This window comes from Halichoeres trimaculatus, unplaced genomic scaffold (assembly GCF_033239565.1).
Source record: "Halichoeres trimaculatus isolate MK-OKI-2021-1 unplaced genomic scaffold, fHalTri1.1 fHalTri1_scaffold_1, whole genome shotgun sequence".
NCBI classification, from domain to species: Eukaryota; Metazoa; Chordata; class Actinopteri; order Labriformes; family Labridae; genus Halichoeres; species Halichoeres trimaculatus.
This window is the reverse complement of record NW_027437179.1, coordinates 30,183,981-30,207,535: the sequence shown is the minus strand read 5'-3', so window position 1 is coordinate 30,207,535 and position 23,555 is coordinate 30,183,981. Positions and strand designations below refer to the sequence as shown.

At 40.0% G+C, this 23,555-nt stretch overlaps 1 protein-coding gene across 1 annotated transcript in view; it reads right to left on the bottom strand.

The window, feature by feature from the left end:
- LOC141788422 (protein phosphatase 1 regulatory subunit 1A-like) overlaps positions 1 to 22,520 on the bottom strand; it is a 37,827-nt gene extending 15,307 nt beyond the window's left edge. The window contains exons 1-2 of the mRNA XM_074667335.1: positions 22,112 to 22,520; positions 4,591 to 4,651 (exon numbers count right to left, since the gene is read on the bottom strand). Coding sequence (XP_074523436.1) covers positions 4,591 to 4,651; positions 22,112 to 22,192 — 142 coding nt within the window. The 5' untranslated portion in view covers positions 22,193 to 22,520. The remainder of the gene's footprint in view (positions 1 to 4,590; positions 4,652 to 22,111) is intronic.
- Positions 22,521 to 23,555: the final 1,035 nt, after the last annotated feature.

Sequence of the window (23,555 nt, the reverse complement as noted above, 5' to 3'; positions counted from 1 at the left end):
GGTAAATGTCTTTGTATGTAGAATTGTTGGTTGAAGTGAGATACAGTACATTAGTACCAGTTTGGTCCAATAAGTCCTATAACCACGACTGAATGGAAATAAATAATGCCTGATTGTAAAGTTTTTATGCTAGTTTCTGGAAAAAATCACTCTGTCATCATCATAACCAGTTAAAACCCTTTGTGCATACTGTATGTAAAAAAAAAAATCAATATTGAGGCTTTAATTTTTGTTTCAGCCTTTTGAACAAGAAATGTGGGATCTTGTATGATTAAAACATCCTCTTCACTTTAAAATCCAATCAGTATTATATAAGTCTTCACTGGCTATAGCTTCATGTATTTGTCAGAATGGTTTAGGTATTGGAAACAATGAGCAGCAGCTGCTGCTGCACATAGAGATGAAGTATCTCACCTCAAGAGCTCTACACAACATGACTGTTTTACGTGGTCAGGTGGTTAGTTGCACACATGAAAATATACATCAGTGAGCTTTTTTTTTTTCTGATTTCATCTACCAAATTTAAGCTGCCGCAAAAGAAACTAAACACAGGGTAATTTAGTAGACATTCTCCAATTTTTGTGTGGTATAAAAAATTTAATACTCTTCTTTTTGTCTCTGCAGGAAACAGTTGAGACCTGAATTCTCCCCAAAAAGCCTCCTCTTTCCCTCTGGTAAGACTGAAATCAGGCTCTCCTCTCCCTCATTATTCAGCCTGCAGCTGCCTCTCAGTCGTCTGTATGTATGTGGCTGCTCCTCTCATGTGCCATTGGGGTTCACAGTGCACAGGGCAGAGCAATCTGCAGAGCATTAAATAATGCAGGGCTCTGTCTGATGTGGGGCACACCACATTACTGCACCAGCAGCGCTCTGCTCCCTCATCATCATATCTGTTCCTCCCTATCCCTCTCCTCCTCCTCCTCCTCTTCCTCCCCCTCCTCCTCCGCTCTGACACATCCTCACACTCACTCACACACAAATGTCTAACTGTCTCTGATTGTTTCTGATTTGATGTCTCTTGTTGCTTGTCTGTCAATCATTCTGTCAAACTGTGTTTTGTTCTTGTCTTCGGTTTTCGTCCTCGTAGTTTTGCTTCTGGGAACACATGCAAGGGGATGCTGTCCAGTGTATCACAGAAGACATATCCACAGAAATTAGAAACAGTAAAACAATTCTTCCCTATTATACCAGCTCTGTTTCTAAAATATGAGCTACTACTGGCTGTATCGTTTAGAGAAATACATCCACTGAAATCAGCGTCGGTGCACTCACATGCTTTGAGACGTACTTATTGTAGAGTTAGGGGGAAAGTAAGGGGACCACCTTAGCCAGCAGTGTTTACTATCTGCACCAATATCCACTGCACCTCTTCCCACTGAAGCCAAAATACCCCATGATGGGTAATATCATCATGCAATTTGTTTGCCAATCTAAGTATTTTACCCATTTTTGAAGCATCGAATACTAACTCCTAAAGAAGTTCAAAATTTGGATAGAAATGAGAATTAAAAAGTACAGAAACATCAATTGAGAGAAACATTTGACCAGTTTATTCATGTATCTATATATCATGTGAAGTATAGACAGAGATATCTGATTGGGCTTTAACCCTGTAACACCAAAAGTATCATATTTGACACATGAGTTTTAAATAGCTTTATCTCATTACCATTCCACTACAGGCAATAAGTTTTTTTTGGCTCTATTCAAAATGGCTGCTCTAATAAAATCATCCACACACTTTTTTTTTCCAGGAAAATCTTGCTAATTTTTAAGAAGTTTCTGAAAGAATTCTAAATTGTTACTATTTTTTTTAAAGTATTTTCTGAATTTTAAAAATGCAAGTTTTCTGCTAACTATACTAAAAAATGATGCCATAACTGCCCAATGTGTCAAATGTGATACAAAAAAAAATATCATAAATAAAATGATGAAGCAACATTTCTTTTGAAGTTTGTTAAAAGGTTTTAAAAAAAACATCTCAGTCTCAAGAAGTTAGAATATTCCGGCAATTTTTTTTTCTTGATAGGTTAGGCCGTACAGGGTTAGTGTTGATTTCACTTTTTGGGGAGAAGCCATGTCGTCCATTTATATATTTTGTGAACATAGAAAAAAAGTTGCGTGGCATAAGGTAGGAAAGTTTTTAAACAGATATTGGATATTTTGGTTTGGACTCTCTGGTAGTCATTGGTTGATAAAATGTAGATCTTGATGGTAGTGGAATGTAAGACTCTGATCATCAGTGTTTTGGTATTATTTACTTAACAACCAATTGGGAAGCTTTTAAAGTCAACCAAAATTAAAATGCATTACTGAGTCAGCAGATAGATTTGCAATCATTTATGAAGCTCCTTATAGAGGGATTATCAGTTCAGGTCATCATAAAGCTGCATCTCGCATCTTGACCACAGAAGCAGCATTTAGCTCCATTCATTCAGACAAGTTAGCGTTTTTTAAACACTAAATTCAACCTGTTAGAAGCATAAAAATGTACAATACTACACAATAGAGGCAACTTCTGTCAAGTTTCGACCGTTACAGTGCAACTGGTGTTTAGGCGTTAATAGCGACCATGCTAACTGGTGTCTTTCACCTAAGGGCAGACGTGATTAACAGCTGAGAGTCACCAGTTAACAGGGTCACACTTTACACTGATACACCAGCAACGTCTGGGTGTGTGTAATTAAATGTGTGTTCTTTATCCAACCTCAGTTAACCAAGTTTGACTGCAAACAAGCAATAATAACTGCTAATACTTAAAATACAGATCTGACTTTCCTTATTTAATGAAAAAGTTGGTTTGGGGCTGAGGCTCTGACCAAACATGGACTCAATGGACAGTAAATAATGAGTGAGCCTATAAATTATGATTAACAGAAACTGATTTTATGGCCAAAGTAAAATTAGGGAATATTATCCTGGTTTGTCACAGTCTGATAAGTGTCCACGAGTAATGCAGTGATGAGCATCGAGTGAGAGTTGTGTTTCCTCTCTGGGTACACGCTAGGTTTCTCTGCCAAAAACGTCTGTTCACCTAATATCCGTCCACTTGCTGATCTCTTCTGTCCACTCACTGCTATTTCACAAACCTGGGAGCATTTTGCCGTCTGTTGAAGTGATCACATTAAGTTGAAAAATGTGTTTTTTGGTGGTTAACTCCTCCACATCGGTTGACAAACCATTATACTCCACAGTGCTTCTGCACCCAAGTTGCTCGGGCATCCACCGTTGTTGATAAACAAATAATTCCTCTATAGCAAAACCAATAGCAAAGATGCAATTTTTATATGTAAGGATCTAAAAGTCTAGTATTTAAATTAAATCTGCCCAATCTGAGAGCTCGTGATATTATCTAATAAATAAAATATACACTTTTCTGGTAGCCCTCTGTGCTTTATATCAGTTTCTTGTTCCTTTTACTTCTCATCCCTTCACTTAACTAAAGCCTCCACTCGACAGCCTCTGAAGTTTCCCTTTTCTCTTTTCTCTCCTCTTGTCTCTGATCTGCTGAGCTGGAGGATTGTCGAGGGTTCTCCTTGCACGTTCGCTCAGAGATCAAGGTTGATTTTGAGACACACCACGCACTCAGCATCCAATTACTGAGACAAACACACATTCACACACATTAACAAACATATCACAGGCAGAGAAAACAGTTTTTAATCAGACACAATTACACCGCTGTTGTTTTCAAGATAAAACCCTAATTAGAGGAGCTCTCAGTGATGAAACGCTGAGATTTAAACAGTGTTACAGTGACTGTCTCTGCGGCTCTCCTCACTGACACATCATCTCTCAGTTATCCATCGTAAACACAGAACGCCACCCTCTGCCTCTCACCTGGAGAACATTCCTCTGTGTGCCCCTCATTCCCAGCTGATCATCTGTTAATTTTGTGCAGGGTCACATTTCTCACACACACACTTCAACACACACAGACTTTCACTAACACACACCATGCTAAAGTACAGCAGAGGCAAAGAACGAAGCAGGGAGCCAGGGATGACTCATCGTACCAGATAACTCTCCAGAGGGGCACTGTTGTGTTTGATCATCGTGATCCCAAGAGAGGACACACACATGCACACGCAAGAGTGTGTTTGTTGCTGTAATGCAGCAGAAAAAATCATTTGGTGCATGATACAGTTGAGGTGATATTGCAGTAGTCTGACTAAGACGAAGAATCATCTGTAATACTGTAGAAAATGTTGTCGGAGATGCTTGTCTGTGTGTGCACAGGGCTTCAATTTATTTCAGTTATGGAGGAAAAAATGGTCACACCAGCTTGTCAGTCAACTCAGGCGTGCGCCTACACAAATTTCTGTATAAGTCATTTGTTCTTAACAGATAACCACACAAAGAGACAGAAAATATAGCTAAAGAAATATATATAGCTCAAATTTTGATAGATAATCTTTCCCGAAATTCATAAAAGTCAGTTAAAGATAACTGGGAATTTATTTTTTCTTGACATTTTTCTTCAACTGACGTGGTGGCTTCTCTACTTCATGCTGCACAATTTTGAGTCATTACTTAAGTGCATTCTGTTGAGTAAGGGTAAGTTTGTGACTTTGTGTTTTTGTGTCTTACCAGGTGATGATTGATCACTGGATGCCACCAAAGTGGCCGGTGTGGGTCGACGTCTTCTGATCTGGAAAAGAAGAAATCACACATCCAAAGTAAGTCAAGACTCATGGGTGTTTTCTGGAGTGAAAAAGAATTTTAGGGTAAGTTGAAATATTGAAACAAACCGATTTATCTTAGTCACTTCCTGGGTCTTGACCTCAAATGACCCTAGCCGCTCACAATGTTTAACAGTGTGTATAACAGTCTCACTCATATTAAGTTGGCGAAGTTAAGACAGTCTGGCTTCGCTCCCGGGGTTCTTGCTGTGTAGCCGACTCAGCATCCTCTTCCTCTCATAAAGCTTGCGGCCCGTGCGATGCATTTTTGGGACTAACACTTTGAAGTTATCTGAGACGGCTCAGTGTGATGCTGAATCTCACACTGCAATGAGATCAGCTGGGCACTCTGCCACCACAGACTCTCTTCTTGGCTCATGACTGGAGTGCAGCAGCGAGGGAGCATTCTGGGATAACACATGGAAGTTTGCACATTCACTGAGCTGAGCAGTCATAAACCTACAGTGAAGCTGTCAGATCACTTTGAAATTGATAAAAATCAGAGTAACAATATGTTTAGCCCTTGTAGTCCTTCAGTGCTGGGTGGAAGGATCTTATTTTAAATTCACAAAGTGAAACATGTAAAATCATCGGTCTGCATTGCCTGTCAGCAAGTGCAACAGCAGACACTGAGTCTCCTGGACAGTGATGGCAGCTACTCAAGCAGGCTGAACACACAAATTGGTCGCCAGATTCATCAGTGACAACTTTGCAAAAACAACACATCATTTCTTTCTCTTTGTCTTTGGACCAGGGCCAGACTGGACTTGGTGAGTTCCCCTTCAGTACACCTGCACTTCAAATTCATGCAACCACCATTTAATCTCACTGAGCAAGGTGGTGAAAGTTGTATTTGTGGATCATTGGCCCAGTGGGAGGCAGTGTTGTAATACTTGACTGCAGGACTCCTGATGCAGCTTGGATTTCACTGATGCACTGAGTGGACTTAGCCTAGAACTTGAGTATTGGCTTCTTTTGGACTCTGAAAAAGGGCGACTAATTTATTGATAAAGACCGCTTTATTGTTTTTTGTTTGTTTTGAAGTAAAACAACCTGGTCATTCAGTTTTGTATGTGTGTTCCCTTCTATTCACACTCATGTGCTGTTTTGTCAGTAACAGTTCCCGTCTGGATGTTTGAAGAGGTGTCACAAGGGGCATGTTTCTCTTTCAAGGGTTTTACAGCAAACAGAGAAACGAGTCATCAGGAAGGAGTAAGAAAAAAATGGAAACTTTATCCAGGATATACCCTAATGATGAATGAGACACTAGAATGCTATTACTGCTAGAAATCTGTTAAGTAACTAACTGTCCAACATGTTAGCTCAGTTAGCTGATAAGGTTGAGTTGCAGGTATTTTTGAGTTAAGGGATAGGCATTTCAGGCTAAAATCCTATTCAACAGTGACTGGCATACATTCTGTAAATGGTCAACATTTTACTGCCAGCTCTTATTTTTCTCTCTGGATTAGACAACTTAAAACTTGTATTTTTAGCTATTTTACCTAATGTTGTCTTCTTTTTTTTTGCTGATTGATGCAGTCACCATTCTTCTTCTCACGCTACATACTAAGACTGGAAAGCTATAACCTAGCAGAGAAGATGGACCCGCCTGATTCAGTTTCTGAAATCCTGCAAATCCATCTTGCCAGGCTCCATTGACCAATGAATTCACTTGGCTTAATTTAAACCAGCCCAATCAGGGAAGAGAAGAGAGGCGGGAGCTGCGGGAGCAGCAGGAGCAGGGGAAGTGACGTCAGCAGACTTTCGTACTTGTCAGCGTTCCTTTGATTCTTATGATAACTTTACAAAAACGGCAGCAGTTGTTTGATGCCATTATCACAGCTGTTTCTCGTGTTCCTGTAGTTGTCAGTCTATTGTTTCTTAGCAGTGGCGCACATATGCTGTCATACCGTGGCTTGATGTGGATTGTTCTATGGTGAGTGTATCAATCAGAACGGTTGTCCAATCACCAGATGTTGATTTTTTTTGAAGGTTTTGCCTCTGAAAAGAAATCCAAAGAGCTGCTACCCAGATGACGGTCAGGTTAGGGAAGATATGCTATTTTCGTGATGCAATTCCATTACAATTTTTAGGGGGCCCATTTGATTTAAACTGGGATTCTTCAATATTAACAATTTTTTTAAACGTTTTTTTAGTTTTCTTTTTTAACACCAGACCTTGTGATCAAGTTAAATGTTGATGATCATGTCTACAGACTATATCAGGAGCCATATTTCCACATAAAATGCACATCATGTAAGTCAGAGAAACATTTTACCCTCTGCTGGAGAGAAGTGATAATTTTTGTCCAATCCAGTTTATAAACAAAGACTGAAATGAAGAATTTGAAAAAATTTGACAAAGAATCCGGATTTTGATATTGTCAAAGAAAATATCCCGATATATCGCTTTTTGATTTTTTTCTCCCACCCCTATTTTGTATTGCAGTCAGCAACCAGCTTTTGGACTCACTACAGCCAACACCTGGGGGGAGTGTTATATTACAAATAGGCACTGAATGAAAAAGTTTGATTTTTCAGTGGGATAATATTTGTTATAAATATTTGTTTTTTCATCAAGGAATGAATATTGGAAGCTTTGAAAATCATGATGCATCTTTAGTGATAAACATCCTCAGGAACTATGACTGAGCCTTTTATGAGAGGGGCTATGCATCTACACATCACCGCGTCAATTTAGCTTGAGTAAAAGCAGTCTTCATTGAGAAAGTCCTCAGGAAATGAGAACTCTTACTTTACTCATACTTGACTCCAACTCTAGGTTCAGTGACTCAACTACAGCACTGATGGGAGGTGAGTCACATCATTAAACACCATATAGAGGAAAAAAAAGAAGCTGTTGATAAAATGTGGATAGCTGGTGTAAGTGATGCCTTATTGTGCAATCAGATCTTTGTCAGATCTCGCCATCTTCAGTATTTGAGCTGCTGACCTGGACAGTGATGTTTCCCCTCTTGTGCCAGTAAGTTTTAAAAGATTAAAAAGCAATGAGCAGACGGGGAGGAGAGCTCAGTTTAAAGCAGGAAGCCAAGATTTTTACTTAGAGCCTTTGAACAGCCAAACATTTGGTATGTATCCCAAGGCTAGCAACTAGTTTTTAGCATGAAAAATGCATGCTTTGCTCTTTAACTACCAAATAAGATCAGTGCTTCTTCTAAATCTCTAAAACTATGGTCTAAAATTCTCAGGAAAACAGTGATTAATTTTCATCTGCCTCTAGGATTGGGTGATAAACTATCTGATTTAGTTCTCTTTACATGTGAAAGGTTGTGTTACAGGAATGTAACTCGATAATAAATTATTCAACCACACTCACAGATGTGCATCCACAAACACACCTCTTACACACACGTTTCATAGAGTTGCTGACTAAACTAGAAGTCATGTAAGCTCCAGTCGTCCGTGCATCCTTTTTAAATGCTGCTCGAGCACTTACGCAGCAGTGTAGTCAACTCCAGTCAGCCATCACCACCGTCTAGTGCAGCATCACTAGGTGTTTCATGAGCCATCTTAAATCAGCTAGTAGCAAAATCTCTTGAGAAACAAAACATCAAAGCTTGAGCAGAAACCCTGCCTGTGAGTTTTGAGCTGTGCTGTCAATGTACAGTAGGAAACACAACAACAAAGCTCTTTTTTTTGCAGGTGCAACCAAAGGACAGGGAGAATCAGGGATGAAAATCTTTGCCCTTGGATCTCAATTCCAGGGTGCAGGTTTAACTTTGAGGCTGTGGAGTGCAGAATAAAATGTTAGAGGAAATAAATAACACTCAACTAAAGGGTTGTTGAACTCTCTTTGCTGCTTCTCTTCTATTCAGAAAATCTTACTACATCCACATCTACATCTCAAGCACACATAGACAGATACATGGAAAAATGGCTGCATGTGTTTGACCTGGATTGATGATCTGGAGATGATAATAACATGACATACAGATGTAGCTGCAGAATAATGTGCTGTAATGAAAGTGAGCGGGCTGAAGTATCTCTGTTGCGCACAGTCTAATTGGGTATTCAGGTCTGAAGAGGCTTCATTTCCATTACCTTTCAGATCAGATTCATGAAGAACAGGAAGGATGTGTGAAAGAGAGGAGGCTGTGGACGACTGAGCTTTACTTTAGCAAGCAAGCAGAAATGTTTCACTGCTTCTTTCACTTTTCATAGAAAACTGCTGAGCTCATATGCTGGGACACTTTTCAGCCATTCAGCGTCGTCTCCCTGTAGCACAGCACAATGAGGCTGTGATTGAGCTCTGTTGCCTACTTGTATACACTACTGTGTTAAATCAGTCATTAAGCTGGTACAGAAACAGCGACAGGTTTTTTTTTGCATGGACTTCCAAGATAGCAAGCTTTAATTTTTACATCCAGTTCTTCTTTTGCTTGTGATTTCCCATTAACCCCTGTGCCACCTGGAGCCATGCCTCTGGTGTGGCAACTTGTCGGTGCACATTGTGTTCTGATGAGCCTGTCTCCATATGATGTTAAAATCAGCCACCAGTCCAGCAGCTGACAACTACACAACATGTTTTATTCATGTCTTTGGCCTTTGATCACAACATGAGCAAAAAGGCTTCGAGGAGACAACTCAGAGGCTGATTCCTAGCAATCTAGTGGGGTAGTGGTCTCATGATGTCGAAAGCTGCGTTTTCCACCAAGCAGACCGGTTCGCTTCGTCTCAGTATGGCGCGCATTTTGTGGCGTTTCCACTGACAGATCCCCAAAAACCGGGACGAGCCAGCCTACTTTTTTTGGGACCCTTCTTTATGGGTGCCAGACTGAACCGATCCACTCTTGGAAGGTGAAGCAACACACTGCAGACCGTTGATTGGTCAAAGGAATCGTCACTTACCCCCAAAGCGGTTGCATTTCTCCTGGGGGCACACAGACTTCTCTAAAACAAAGTTTGATTGCACTTTGTATCAAAGAGCTACATGCCAATCACAAAGAGGACGAAGTACTGCATGTCTTCCATCTATGCTCTTTGTTTACTGTGTTGCATTTTTCTTCTTCGTTGGATTTATTAGCAGGGTAAACTTGCGCTGCTAAGGCGTCACACTATTGTTTACCAGCTGGGGCTTGTGGCATCCAGCTTACACGCCGCCTACCACGAGAGGGCACGGTTTGCTGTGGAAACGCAAACGGGATCAAGCTTAACTGTTCCAAATCAAGCCAAACTGTACTGAACCGACCCGGACTGCTCGGTGGAAACGCAGCTAAAGTGGCATCTGGAGTCATTGGGCTGAAATACGTTGCTTCTCTTATATCTAAAAATGAAGGTGCTCCCCAGAGACTGTGCCTTTAAAATTTTTATCAAATCTTTTCATCCCTCAAGACGCATTTAGGATGATGGATTTTTGCCTACATATTTGATAACCGCACGTCTTACACAGAAGAATTACCCTTTCATTCCCCCATGTATAGATAACTGAGGGGCCGCTTACAGAAATAACATTTTAGCCAACCAAAAAGGCAAACTTTTGAAAACGGCCTCCAGAATTGAATTTTTGCTGCCGACATTGTTGCCGTGTGAACAGTTAGCCGTCACGCTTTACTTTGCGCAAGCGCATACAACAGTACCGTTGTTACGACCATAGCGGACTACCATGTTGTGCTTGAGCTGCTGAATCTGCTGACTCTCTTTCAACAAAATGTGCATCTGTTACTCCACTTCTGCACTTAGTATTTGCCAATCCACCAGATGATCAGCTCAACTCTACTTTGGTGGAGATTTACCAAAAGCAGCTTCTGGACAAAACACATATAGCGCCAACTACAGGCATGATATGCTTACTGCAGCGTTTGTAGTCCCTCTGCATTTTCGTGCAAATGCAGATTTTTTTTCACTGCGTTTTAATGTTTTTGGATGAAACGTCATCATGTAAATGAGGCCTTACTTTTGCAAGATAAGCAAAAATGGGTGAACACTCAAACATTACCCCCTCAGGAGGATAACCACACAAGACTGGACAATGAAAGAAATGTCAGCATCTTGAATGCTCTTTAAAGAGTGGTAAACTTGCGGTCACGCTCACCAAATAAACTGGACTTTAGAGTTGAAGAGTGTTTGAGCACAGAACGGATGGCTGGTGTGACAGACATCCAGCATTGTTACTTTATATTAGAGCCCGACCAATATGGGATTTTTGGCGCCGATGCCGATACTGATACTGAGGGCCAAAAAAAGCCAATATCCAACATATCGGTCAATATCCGATATATGGGCTGATATAAATATATAATAAATTCATTGATATACACAGGATATATACTGTATATGAACACAAATTATCATAATACCTATATGATTTAAGACAGAGACAGAACACTATAAAATTAAAACGAGGAACTTTAATTATAAAACTGTCAACATAAGAACTTTAGGGTTAACCAATGATAAATAAGAACAAGCTGTAAACACGATAATAAATAAAGAAGTCAAACTGTAAACACCTTAAATAAAGAAGTCAAACTTTAGACACAGTAAGTAGGAAAAAAAGTCAAAATGTAAACACACAATGAGCAACTTACATGACATTAAAACACGGGATTATAGTCTTACATTAGATAATGGCGGACGTGTGAATTATCAGTAGCATTTATCTCTGTTTATCTCACAAAAAAGCAACTAACACAGTGTTAGAAGGTCGTTCTTTAGTCTTACATTAGATAATGGTGGACAGAGGGGCCGGGCACTCGGGCAGCGTGCAGCCCAACACACAGACACACAGGAGCAGGAAAGACAGAATCTCCGCGGAGCAAAATTTTTTATAATCGGCTACATTTTGGCCGATGTTGATTAATCGGCGAGAGGCATAATCGGCCTAAACCGATTAATCGGTTGGGCTCTACTTTATATCTATGTTTAAAATATAAGAAAACATAACACCCTCTTTAACATACAAACAAATGCTGGCCTCTATGCCACTGCCTAGATTAAAAATATTAAAAAGCATGTAGTGTGCTGAGTTTTCTACTTTTTTTGTAACTTTTGCTCAGTTACTAGGGACAAGTACCGGAGATGAGGTTATTCACCTCCTTCACTTATCCATCTCCCTGTTTGGGTGAAAATATAAAAAAATAAAAACAAAGAAAAAGCTCAAATCATCCTTTTCCCACAGATTTATCAAACTCTGACTGGAAGAAATATCTTTTTATGGTGTGCTACTTTAAGCTGTGATGTGAATTGGGCTGTAGGTTGCAGAAAATGATTTTTCACAACACAGCTTACATTTTTTGGATCAAAACTGATTTTAGCAGCATTGTATTGTGTGTGTGTTTGGCATCTCAGTCCTAAACCTCATCACTCTTTGCAGATTAAATTTACATGCAGACATTAAGGAGTAATTATGGATCCTAAACCCTCTGCAGTCAAAGCCTGCAGGTGGATGCTGGGACTTCAAGTTTGATCAGAGCGCTGGTTCAGGGCAAAACAGAGGAAGGAAACTGCAAACTTGCAGCTTAAGTGGACGAAGTTTCTGAAATGCAACATTCAAAGTAGACCCATGCAATAATCAAAGTTACTATAGCAAAACAGATACTGAAAGCCCTTTAAAAATAGCTTTTGCACTAACCTCTGGCTAAAATCAATGACCAATTGATCCAAAACTTTCTTAAATTAGACCACGACAATCGGAAATCTATTTCACCAGCCAGGGTCAGCAGACTTCAGAAATTATTGATCGTCAGCAGATGTCCCGGTAGCTGTAAATAGTGATCTTCAAAGTTAAAAATAAATACAGGGGAACCTTTGTGCTCCCAAGCCAAGGCAACTAATTATCTATAAGGCTCTGTGCAACTCAATAAGTCTGTTCCTCTGATGAGCAACGTCTCCTGAGAGGGTGAATCACATTCAGAGTCTATGTCTACCAATATCAGGTCATTAGAAACTGTAGAAAGCAATTAAAACACATCAAACTGTAAACTAATATTTGTGTTTCACTGCTACACTTTTGTTATAGTGTAGAGCTGTTTTACAGTACATGAGGTTTAACGTGGAGCACTCTGAGGTCAGAAAAAACTCCTGCACAGAAATCAAGTTTCATGAAGCTATCTTGTGTACACTGTAATCTTTTAGCCCTGTGTGTCGGGGATTGTTTGTGTTTTGTTGCTATTTCTGAAAATCCCACCCTCAGTCCACATTAAAGCCCAAATGTGCCGTAGCTGTGCAAAACTGATTATGCCTGGAGTCATTGTTATTCTTCTCAGTCGGTGGCAGAGCTAACTCCCCGATCCTTCGCTCACACAAATGCCAAACGCTTTCCAGACAGGCTCGACCCTCACTCCATTGGTCTGCCTTCCAACCCACAGTCCGATTAAAATGCACTTCTGTCACTAGTCACAACAACGGACAATACCAGCCTTCCAAAGTGATGGGTGGGCTGGAAAAGCCATGCATGCCTGATATTCTTGTTGTGTGGGGGCAAAATACCCGTGGCTGGAAAATATAGGTCAGGCTAAGAGACTGCAGACTTACAGCGCTGTTTAATTTTTAACTACTGAGCTGTTTTAAAATCACATGTCCCCCACACTACACTCCTCTGTGTGCATAAAAAGGATTAAGAATAACTGCAAAGAACTGACTGAGCAGTCTGCATTTGATGAGGGAGGAAAAAGTGAGGAAATTGGCAAAAAAAACAGTATTTTGTGAACATGGGAACCTAGGATGAAGCATCTGAGGAACTTTAGAGTTATATTAGTTCCTGCCTTATTTTCACATGAAGTGTTATCTGCGTTCCAAAAAAATATTTAGAGTCAGGTCGATGTTACTTATGTTTTTGTAATGCCTTTATAAACAAACCCTTAGAAAAAGCATGAAAAATATCCTTATACCAAATGCATGCAGTTAATATTCAGAAAGTATCACGATGTGCAGGAACTTCTTACACAGACACATTATGGAACAAGTTAATGATGATGTAAAACCTGCCCCCCCTACAGATGACTGGTGGTGTTATAACCTTTGTGCCGTATAAGCTGCTCTGTGACCTTCACAAGAAGAAACTTGTCTGCACTAGTCAAAGCCCTGAATCAGAAAAGGTCATTCTCACCTGTAAATTGCCGCAGAAATAAAGGTTAAAGAAAGCTTCCCCAACACCTGGTGCTGAATCTTTGAAAGTTCACCCAATGATTACCCACTGACAGGAACTTGCGTGATCCTTCATCTTTCGTTCTGTCATTTGAAATATGATCTTGGTATTGTTTCGGCTACAACCAGTGCTCAGCCATTGTATAAAACCCTCTCACACTCTCATATCTCAGGTGATTCTGAATAGAGGGAAATACTGTATTCAACTCAAATCATTGATCATTACTTTCTTTTATAAAAGTCTTTTCAGCCTGCTCATTTTCTATCAGAATTTTGACGACCTTCTGCTGTAGTCCCTCAATGAAAGTCATTCATTCTCTACACTCAAGGTTAGATAAACTACACATACTTTATTTTCAATACCAAAAACACATTCAGCTTTGATTGTAGACCAAAGTGGCAAACACATAATGTTTTAAAATGAAAATCTGTTTCCTGAGACCTGTTCCCCTAATTTGCCCTCGAAAGAGCCTTGACACACCACACAGACCTTGACAGTCACTCGAGATTGAATTTTTTTTACTCAGCCCTGCCCTCTTACTCTTGCACAGCTATTGAAATTTCCAGGAAATGGAGTGAGGGTTTCCAATCTGAGCTGTTTACCGTTTTTGAATGAAGGGTCTTTGAATGCAAATAAAGGAAGAAAACAGCAAGGCTTCAATTTTTGTGCCAATAACCTTGTAGCTAGAAGGTTGTACAAGCTGCAGCTCAATCAACATAAGCAGGTTGGCATTGACAGAGAAGATACCGCAAAGTTTTCATGGGCGCAACCAACTCAGGTGTGCAGCTGATCCTAAAAATGCATCTTCCTTAAAATGTGGCTTGATTTAAAAAGGAAATAGACTTTTTAGTAGCAAAATATTCATTGCCAAGAAGCATTGTTACAACAATAAAACATAACAAAACAGCATACCAAACACAAATTGCCTCACTTTTTGCTGAGCTTAGCTACAGTCACTAGACTTGGGGGCAGAAAAATGCTATAATACAGAGCTGTGTACATGGAAAGGGCTCTGAATTCTCAACTTTCCTCTCCAGGTTTTCCTGCATGCACATTCAACCCAGACGATCTGGAGGTAGATACCACTAATTCAACCAACCCAAAACAGCACTTGTGACTCTACTATTCAGACCCCTTCACTTGTTTCTACTTGCATTTTAAGTAACAAAATCTGCAACAGAAACAGCTACTAGTACATCTTCACTTAAGTCGACTCTACCCACTACCTGCTACACCCTGCTGGTAAAAGAAGCCTGTTTCTCTAACTACAAAGACCCGAACACTTTATAGTTCAACACTTCTTCTTTGTAATCCCCAGTGATGGAATGAGCTTCCTCCTTCCTTCGATCTCTGAGTCCCTTTTAACCTTTGAGAAAAGCTGCAGACCCAGCTCTCTCATGAACACCTCAGCACTCAGCATATTGATGCAAGGGATGATGTCGATTTTAACGGTGTTAATTTAAGTGATACTGAAGATGATGATGATAAATGCAGTAAATGGCTCAGTTGCTTGCAAATTAAAACTGAGATTGAGACTAAGTTTAATGACCAGGAGCTTGCCGTTATTGGCTCCACCCTCTGTATTATCCAAGGCTACATGAGGTTACAATGACTGTCGGACCTAAGATAAACCAGCTGGCTGTGTCTTAGTCTAATCTTCCCCCAACACTCTGTAGTGCAGCACAAATTGGCTTCAAATACCCCAAACTCTTTAGCAAAAAAAAACAAAACAAGAAAAAGTAATGTTGTCTACAATCCATGAGAAAAGAGGACTTATTTTTGTTAGATAGCTTATGCCCCTTGGCCTTGGAAGCGAAACTCAGTATCTCAGTTTGGCATCCAAATGTTTGTGGTTGAAGTTCCCAGACAAACCAACTTTTTTTTTATCAGCGTCCTTAAACTTTTGTGTCCTTACACTTTTGTTTACAAACACTGACGAAAGAAAAAGAACAGAAAGAGAACAGCTCTTTACTTTGACTTCATCTACACATTAAACCATGTATCTCAAGTTAAATTGCTCTACATTACTTGAGTGTGCTTGAGGTGTGCTTGGTGAGGAAATGAGTATAATCTACTGCACTCAAGAGTTATTCTAGGGAAATGGCCTTCAGAGTAATTGTTATGTTCTGCCGTGAAGGACAAAGATGGTCCCACATGCCAGCTAACAGAGTATGAGTGAGGACACTGTCAGCAATGAAACCTCCACTGTAAAGAGAATACCATCTCAAAAAGTCATGATTCACCATCTCAACAAGGAGTAGATTGCCTTTGTTTAAAGTTTTTGGATGGAACGGACATAATATTTAGATATTTACTGTGTTGCTCTAAAAAAATGTAATGTTAATCCTGTTTGTTTGTGGTAACATTATTGCCATTTCAATACATAAGAAAGTTGAATACAGAGGTAAACCAACTATTTGAATTTTATTATAGATGCTAATATCTGCAATGTGATGGATGATGTGGCTCCATCTCCTCCAGTTTTAAAAAGTAAAGCCAAAGCACTGGCACAAAGGGTGTTGAATTTTTTTCTGTGGTAGATTTGGATGAGATCTGTAGATCATGTAGACCATGGAGACCTCTGCCTTTTTCTCTCTCAAAAGTGATGTCCCTGTTTGTACACAACATATTCATATATATGAAACTGTCTTTAAAATTTAGCTTGGCTTCTTTAAGAAGCTTAAAAACAGCATATAATTGTCAAATTTCACCATGTGCAGGTTCGACACCGATTCAAAACTCATGTCTGTTGTAAGCATAAGGCTGTAAAGAGGGGAAGTTGTACATTAGCTTAGCATTAAGACAGAAAACAGACTGACCCAGATAGCCTGGTTCTTTGGATAAAATGGTACCAGCTCCTCCTACTGTCTCTGGGTTGTTAAGTCGATAAAATAAACTACAGAGCTCTGATATCCACAAATGCTAATGCTACATTCTTCAAAAACACCAACCGGTAAGTAAGCACAGCTACTGTGCTGAGATATGTTAGAGAGCTTTAAGAATTCAAATGGTCAATATTATTTCTTGTTGGTCAGTGTGAGCTGGATCTAGTCCAACATTTGATGCATTGTTCTTTGGCTCATGCTACACCCTTCCGCCAATTTCCATCAAAATCTGGAAACACAGCCATGCTGGTGGGGCTGTAAATTTTTTCTAAAAAAATAGAACCCAATGTGTCACAAACGGTGGTTTCTTCGTCAGCCCCTTTGATATTTTGGAGTGCTGTTCAAAAAACTTCTCTTTTTACCTTTGGCTAGCTGTTTCCCCGTCTTTTTTTTTATTGGCTAAGATGCTATGCTAACTGTCACCTTGCTCTATTTTCATATTTACAAGAAGAAATGGGAGCTAAGCTAAACATTCAAGGAAGTCATGTAGGGTAGCAGATAAGTAGATGTGATCAATTTTAAAAAGTTTCAGTCATACTGTCAAAAACAGGAGCTAACAACATGCAAGTGGAAGAGGAGGTATTTGTTTATAATAGCAGAAACAAGAAAGGAATCTGGAAACTGGAATCTTTGATGCAGTCCACAGACACCATGAGGTCTCGGCCTCAGTCTGTTTGTGTTGTTAGGTTCACAGTGAGTGCTAATGCGAGGTTATGATAAGGTTGGCACACACTGTGTCTGTGTAAGGATAAGAGAGTGTGTTCTGTTGTTGTTGTGAGGGTCCGACCTCAGGGAGGCTGTTCTGACTGACGTCCCATTCTCCACGGAGGCTGATTCACTGCGCTGGGAGGTGTCAGGTTGCAGGGATTACTGAACCGTGGGTGAAGCCCCCCCCTGGTGATACATTCATGAGAGTGCTTGCAAACACAAAGATGAGCTCATACACTTGTTAGCATTTATCTGCCATTCTTACTTATTCTTTACTTTATTTTTCTGCTTCCATATGACTGTGACATTGTGGCTGGGCTTTCTGTCTTAATCATCTTTCTGTCTCCCTTTTCCTCCTAAACAAAGATTGTAACATTCTTGAAAAGCCACAAGCAATAACTCTCACTGTCTCTGATGTCCCATACAATGCTTGTGGAACATTTGCCACTGCTCAAAAACTTCTGTTTCTCCATTCAACGAAAACCTCAGTCATGTTCAGTGAGCTTGAAAAAAAAAAGGCTGAAAAGATGTTTAATTAGCTTAGCAGTTAAAAAAAAGCACACCATACAGGCTTGTGGTCACACTGATTGACCTTCGAACAAATAGAAAACGTGTCCTGAAGTGGGAAGTCTCTGAGGTAATCAGCTGAGTTTCAGCCCTGCTTATTGATTGTGAAAGCTGAAAACCCTCCTGAATCTCACAGAAAAAGTAAATTCTACCTATATCCAGCTTAAAGGAGGTCTACCATTGAAGTATTGTAGGTAAAACATAGACTGTATGAAACACAGACTTATTCACCTCTGTTCCTAATGCAGAGTAATGAAGCCGATTGTTGGCAGGGGCCTTATTGGATATAAGATGGGCTTTGGGCTCCCTTTCTAACAGCTACAGGGCGTCTTTCAGTCACATGAGCTGAGCTGTGTCTCTGTTTGGACAATAATGTGATCTTTATAAACTGCTGAGTAGGACATCTTACAGGGCTAGCCTATCTGCACAGTATGTGCAGATAGCAAAACTAGCATTTTAGACCCAAGCCGTTTTTTGAACCGGCTGCAAATAGGTTTTGTAATGCTGTAAAAGTCTGTTCTTTTTGCTTGGTGTGTATGTGCTATCCAGTCCTTCAGCATCCAGCCTCAGGTGGATTTTCGAGAAACTGTGACTATGCATAGGCTTAATTTTTTCAAACTAGATGTCCTCCCTTAGTAAAAGCCAGCAAACAGGAACAGTGTCCTTTGAGCAAATTTACCCCAAAATGTGTTTCAAATATGGGGTCTTGGAAGTCTTCAGACAAGCTTTTGCCTATGCTCATTTCTTTCGTCTGTTCTGTCTTTACAGAACAAATAAACTAATTTACTGAAACGCAACTAAACAAGTATCTATCTAACAAAGCAGAGAGGCAACAGAAGGCTGTTTCCTTAACATCAGACCACTGATTGTATAAAACAACAAACAGATCAATAACCATCCTGAATAAAGCCAGAAACATTAGAGCTCCTCCTGGTGGCTGGCTGCTGTATAACTTTTAAATGTCAGGCCTCCCTCATTATAACAGATGGGACATGGGTTAAACTAGAAAATTGAAATGTAATTCATATAATTTTCTTCCTGTCAGAGCTGTTTGTTCATACTGTGCTTATTTATCAGGCAGTTTTAATGACCACCATTACTCTTCCTTTTTTTGTGAAACTTACTAAAAAAGTAATTAAACTGGGCCCGCTTCGAGTGTACACAGAAGAGAAATTGAGTGCTAAAGATTCACACACTTGAAGACCAGAGCGCTCGCATTCTTTCTACAAAATACAACCATACGACTAATAAAGCCTTTCAAATATACCTCCGGCACCAATTTACAGACACTCTGCTTGGAAATATCACTTCCCCAATTACACATGTAATGTTTCTCAGCTCAAACAGCTACATAACGAGTTCTACCGGGGCACAAACTAATAAGTTTCAAGCCTGGATAATCACACCAAGCAGCCTTTATGTCCATCTGCTGGCACTTTCATTAAAGTTGTGATCTTTGGAAGAATTCAGCCCCTAAATTGATTAAGCCGTATCTGTGGTTACCTTAGAAACAGCAGTGTAATTTGTAAAGGTTGTGGACGTTTGAGGACAGAAAACACTCATTAAGAAGCTTATGTCAGGGGGGAAAGGTGCATGTGTGTGCAGTACTAACAAACATCTACAGAAATCAATGCTGCTTTTAATTATGGCTATGTGAATTTTTCCCCATTATGCCAGGGATACTTTGATGTAAAAAAAAAACAGATGCAAAGCCAAAAAGTTGAGTTAGCTTCAGCAGCTCTGATTAAGGAGGCAACTGAAATCACTGCCTCATTCAGTGCTCCCTGTATAATTTACTCTGCACTCAATAGTTTACTCAATAGTGAGCATTAAACTGTGGCTTTTAATGGTTATTTGATGTCATTATTTGCGTCATCGCTGACAGTCACAGAGCAGTTCTTTTGCTACTCCCAAACCTAGAGTGTTGTAATCAATCAAAGTTAGCACATGTAGTAATCTGCACGTCACAGATGCGATTTTTGGAGTTGATTCTTGCTGCTGAAAGGAAGCATAGTAAGGGGAGAAGCATGTTTTCCCCTGATACATAGTGAAGTAGAAGTAGAGATGTCTCCAAAGAATTCAGTTTACCTTCAAATTTGTACTTAAGTTCACCTTTGCATTCCTTTAGTGCAGATAATTCAAATTCAGCTCCTCACAACTCTGAGCCTCACAAAGTTACATCTGACTCAGCCCATAATAAACTGTCCTCACAAGGACAAACAACCAAAAAAATAACAGCTCTGCACAACGTAGACATCTTCTTTCTCTCTCAGTGCCACAGTCACAGCAGAGAGTGAAGAAGAGAGACATAAGGGGGTGTGGCTGGACTCATAAATCTTTGCCAGTTTAACTGGAGGCTCATTAGTTATAAATGACCCGTCCTGTTAATGATATATTTATAAAAATGGGAAAATAGGACATGTCTTCACCCAACATTCTCTAGAGTCTAGAAACACTTGAATGCATCTACTGGAGTTTCTTCTACCTCTCAGCTCTTTGATCTTGAAGCTTTCAGTCACGTTAACATTACTGACTGTGTATAAAGATGGACGACACATCTCTAGCTCCTCCTGTTGTTTTAAAGTGAAACCAAAATACCCCGTAAAATGGGTGAGGACACCTTTTACATTTGAAGTCAAACTCTGTGCAGTAGGCCTCAACTTTCACAGCAGTGTCCCACCACTCCCGCTAACAAAATCAGACGCTAACTTACCAAAAAAGAAAAAAACTTAGAAGATCTGGTCTAAATGTCACCAGCTTATTTTGTCAGTCTAAGTAGGCATTTTTGATCTCGTAAAGTTTCACAACATTTGTGTCATCACTGATTATGCATTCTCTAGTTACTCCTCCTCTTCCTTACAAACTGTTGCCACTGAGGGGTAATTTAAGCAATTAATCCCTAGCACTTGACGGTAACAAAACACCCAGAAACAGTCATATTTAGCAGAATTTATTTAACACTGCAAAGCACAGGATCTCACTTGATAAAAAAAAAAAAAATAGGCAAATGAAATAGTTGACTGTGGCCAAGTTAGCGTTGCCAGCCCTATTAGCCTCACTAGCTTCTGAATCTCCATATAGATTAATTAGATTGCCTGTGCTACTTGCACATGTACATACAACTTTATCTCAAGTTTCTGTATCAAAATGCTGCCAAACCATGCTCTGCTACGAGATTTCATATTTACTTGTTTACAACCAGGTAGTGGTGAATTATAACATTATGGCGCGAGCTGTTAACTGGGGTTACAGCCCCATCCAGTGGCAGGTATCTGCATAACAGCTTAGACACAACAGATGATCTTTTCGGCCAGAAATGATAAAGATTTTTACAGGCTGTTTTATGAAATTGTCAGGGTGATGACAGACTAAATTTCACACACTTCAGGGCCATGAGCTTCATTTTTTTAACAGAACTGTGAATTATCGAGTTCAATGAATATTTGTACATAAATTAATCTTAAAATCAACTGTGATTTCAATGACAGAAACTATTTCAGTTTCAATTTTACTGTGCATTTGATTTTAAAGTTTGACCCATGTCTCATTTTCAGGGCGGGAAGAAAACGACCTCCAAATAATTTGGCTTCACTTTCAGGGAGAGCATGTCGCCTTCCTATTAATACAGCGTCTTTAACTGTTTTTCCAAGACTTTCATCTTCTCTAACTTCTCCTTGTTTCTCTGCTGAGTGAAGCCAGCAACCAGTCACTGAAACCAAAACAACTGCAAACCTCTAGAGACTCATCCTCATACTGCAACACCCCTTTCTAACACTGCTTAGGCTCTGAGAAGCTGCTGCGCTGAGAGAGGAGGAGGAGGAAAAATCAATCTTAAATTAATCACAATCACTTTATCGCTCCATCGAAGAGACACAGCTTGCTAATTGTGTGCAGGGGGAGTAATAAGTCACAAAAAGTGTGCTTTATTTAAAAAGAGGCAATTTGTGGCAAGACTGGAATCCTTAAACTGTGGACTCAGGACTGTGTCTGCGCTTTTTGCTGCAATTCTGTTACTCTGCTTCCTCTGCACCTGCTACTTTAAAGGACTGGAAACATTTTTGTCAGCTTTATTCTTTAAATTCTCTCAAAAGCGATGATAATGCTTTGTTTTAAATTATTTTTTTAAGTCTGAAATCCCCCAAACATCCTGTCCCTCCTCCTCACCTGTTCAGCTGCCTCAGGGTCCAGGTGGGTGTCCAGCAAAGGAACGGTGAACTGTATCTTCCTGGGGCTCCCGGTTTCCATAGTGATTCTGTCTGTCAAACAGGATGAAGAGTAGGAGGAAGAGGAGGAATAAATGATCCAGAGGAGGAGAATCCGAATGAGAAAAGGAGGCTGAGAAAGAAGAGAAGTGTGCTCCAGTTTAAGAAAAACAGAGGATGAATTATAGTCCCTGTCTGTTTATTTCCTCTATCTTTTAGCACACTTTTCCCTGGTTAGCAATCTTTTTTGGTCCCTTTTTTTCTCTTCAACTCTTTTTTTTCTCTTCACAGCACCTGCTGGTGTCTCTGCTCCGGCTTCACTCCTCTTCCTTTCTGTCTCTCCCGGCTCTCAGCGCTCAGACAAGGGCATTCTGGGCAAGGAACACCTCTCCTTCACTCTCATTGGATATGCACGACTCCCCTTCATGTAAGGCCCGCCCTCTCTTCACATTCCTCTCTGTCTGTATTGGACGTCTGAGATCAGGGCTGTTCTGCTGCAGCCCCTGCACAGGAGGGAGAGAGAGAACGACTCAGACTTTCACCCTCCCTCTCTCTGTCTCCCTGTTTGTTGGATGCGTAGGAAAGATGCACAAACCAGCCTCTGCTTTATGGAAAGTATTTTTAAAATCACCTGCCCACACGTGCTTAAGTATAAGCTCACACAGAATGAGTCATATGCACTCACTGACTTTCTCAGGTGAAGAAGTAAAATTTATTTAAACTTCTGACAATGTTTAATACAATTACAACAATTTCTCCTGCCAAACAAACAAATGTATCCAAATGTTTGGAGTTTAACCTGGACCAGATGGTTATTTTCAAAGACCTACAGATGACCTAATAGAAAATAAAGCATAGAAAGAAAACTAAACTGCCTGTTTTGATCCAACTTTGGCAATGGGCCCTTTTAGGATCTTTTTTAATTACACTCCCTCAACACCTTGTGGCCTGGCCCACACTGTTGTAAATTACTTTTAGTGAGGTGTGTGTTTGTTGGAATTAAATGGAGAAAAACAAATTTTCTTTGTTCAAAGACAACTTTTTACTGGATATAACGCGCCGAGGTAAGGTATTTAACAGTACAGTTATGTAGCGCTACAGTTTGAAACGTGACATCAAGCAAACGTTGTAGCAGTCGACTATATGTTAGCAACATCGTCAGCCTGGTGGTCGGTTGTATCTGTAGGCTAACGTGACAAAAAGTAAACACTGTCAGTTTGTAAGTAGTTTAGTAGCCACTTATGTTTAGTGCAGCTAACTTAGGGTACTCTAAGACATGTCTGTAATGTGTAATGTTAGTGAATCCTGGTTATGTCCTGCCAGTCATCTACCAAGCAGAGCTAACATAACCTCACTCTTCATTTAATTTATAGACTCCTAAGTTTGAACAGACCACTGCAGAATAA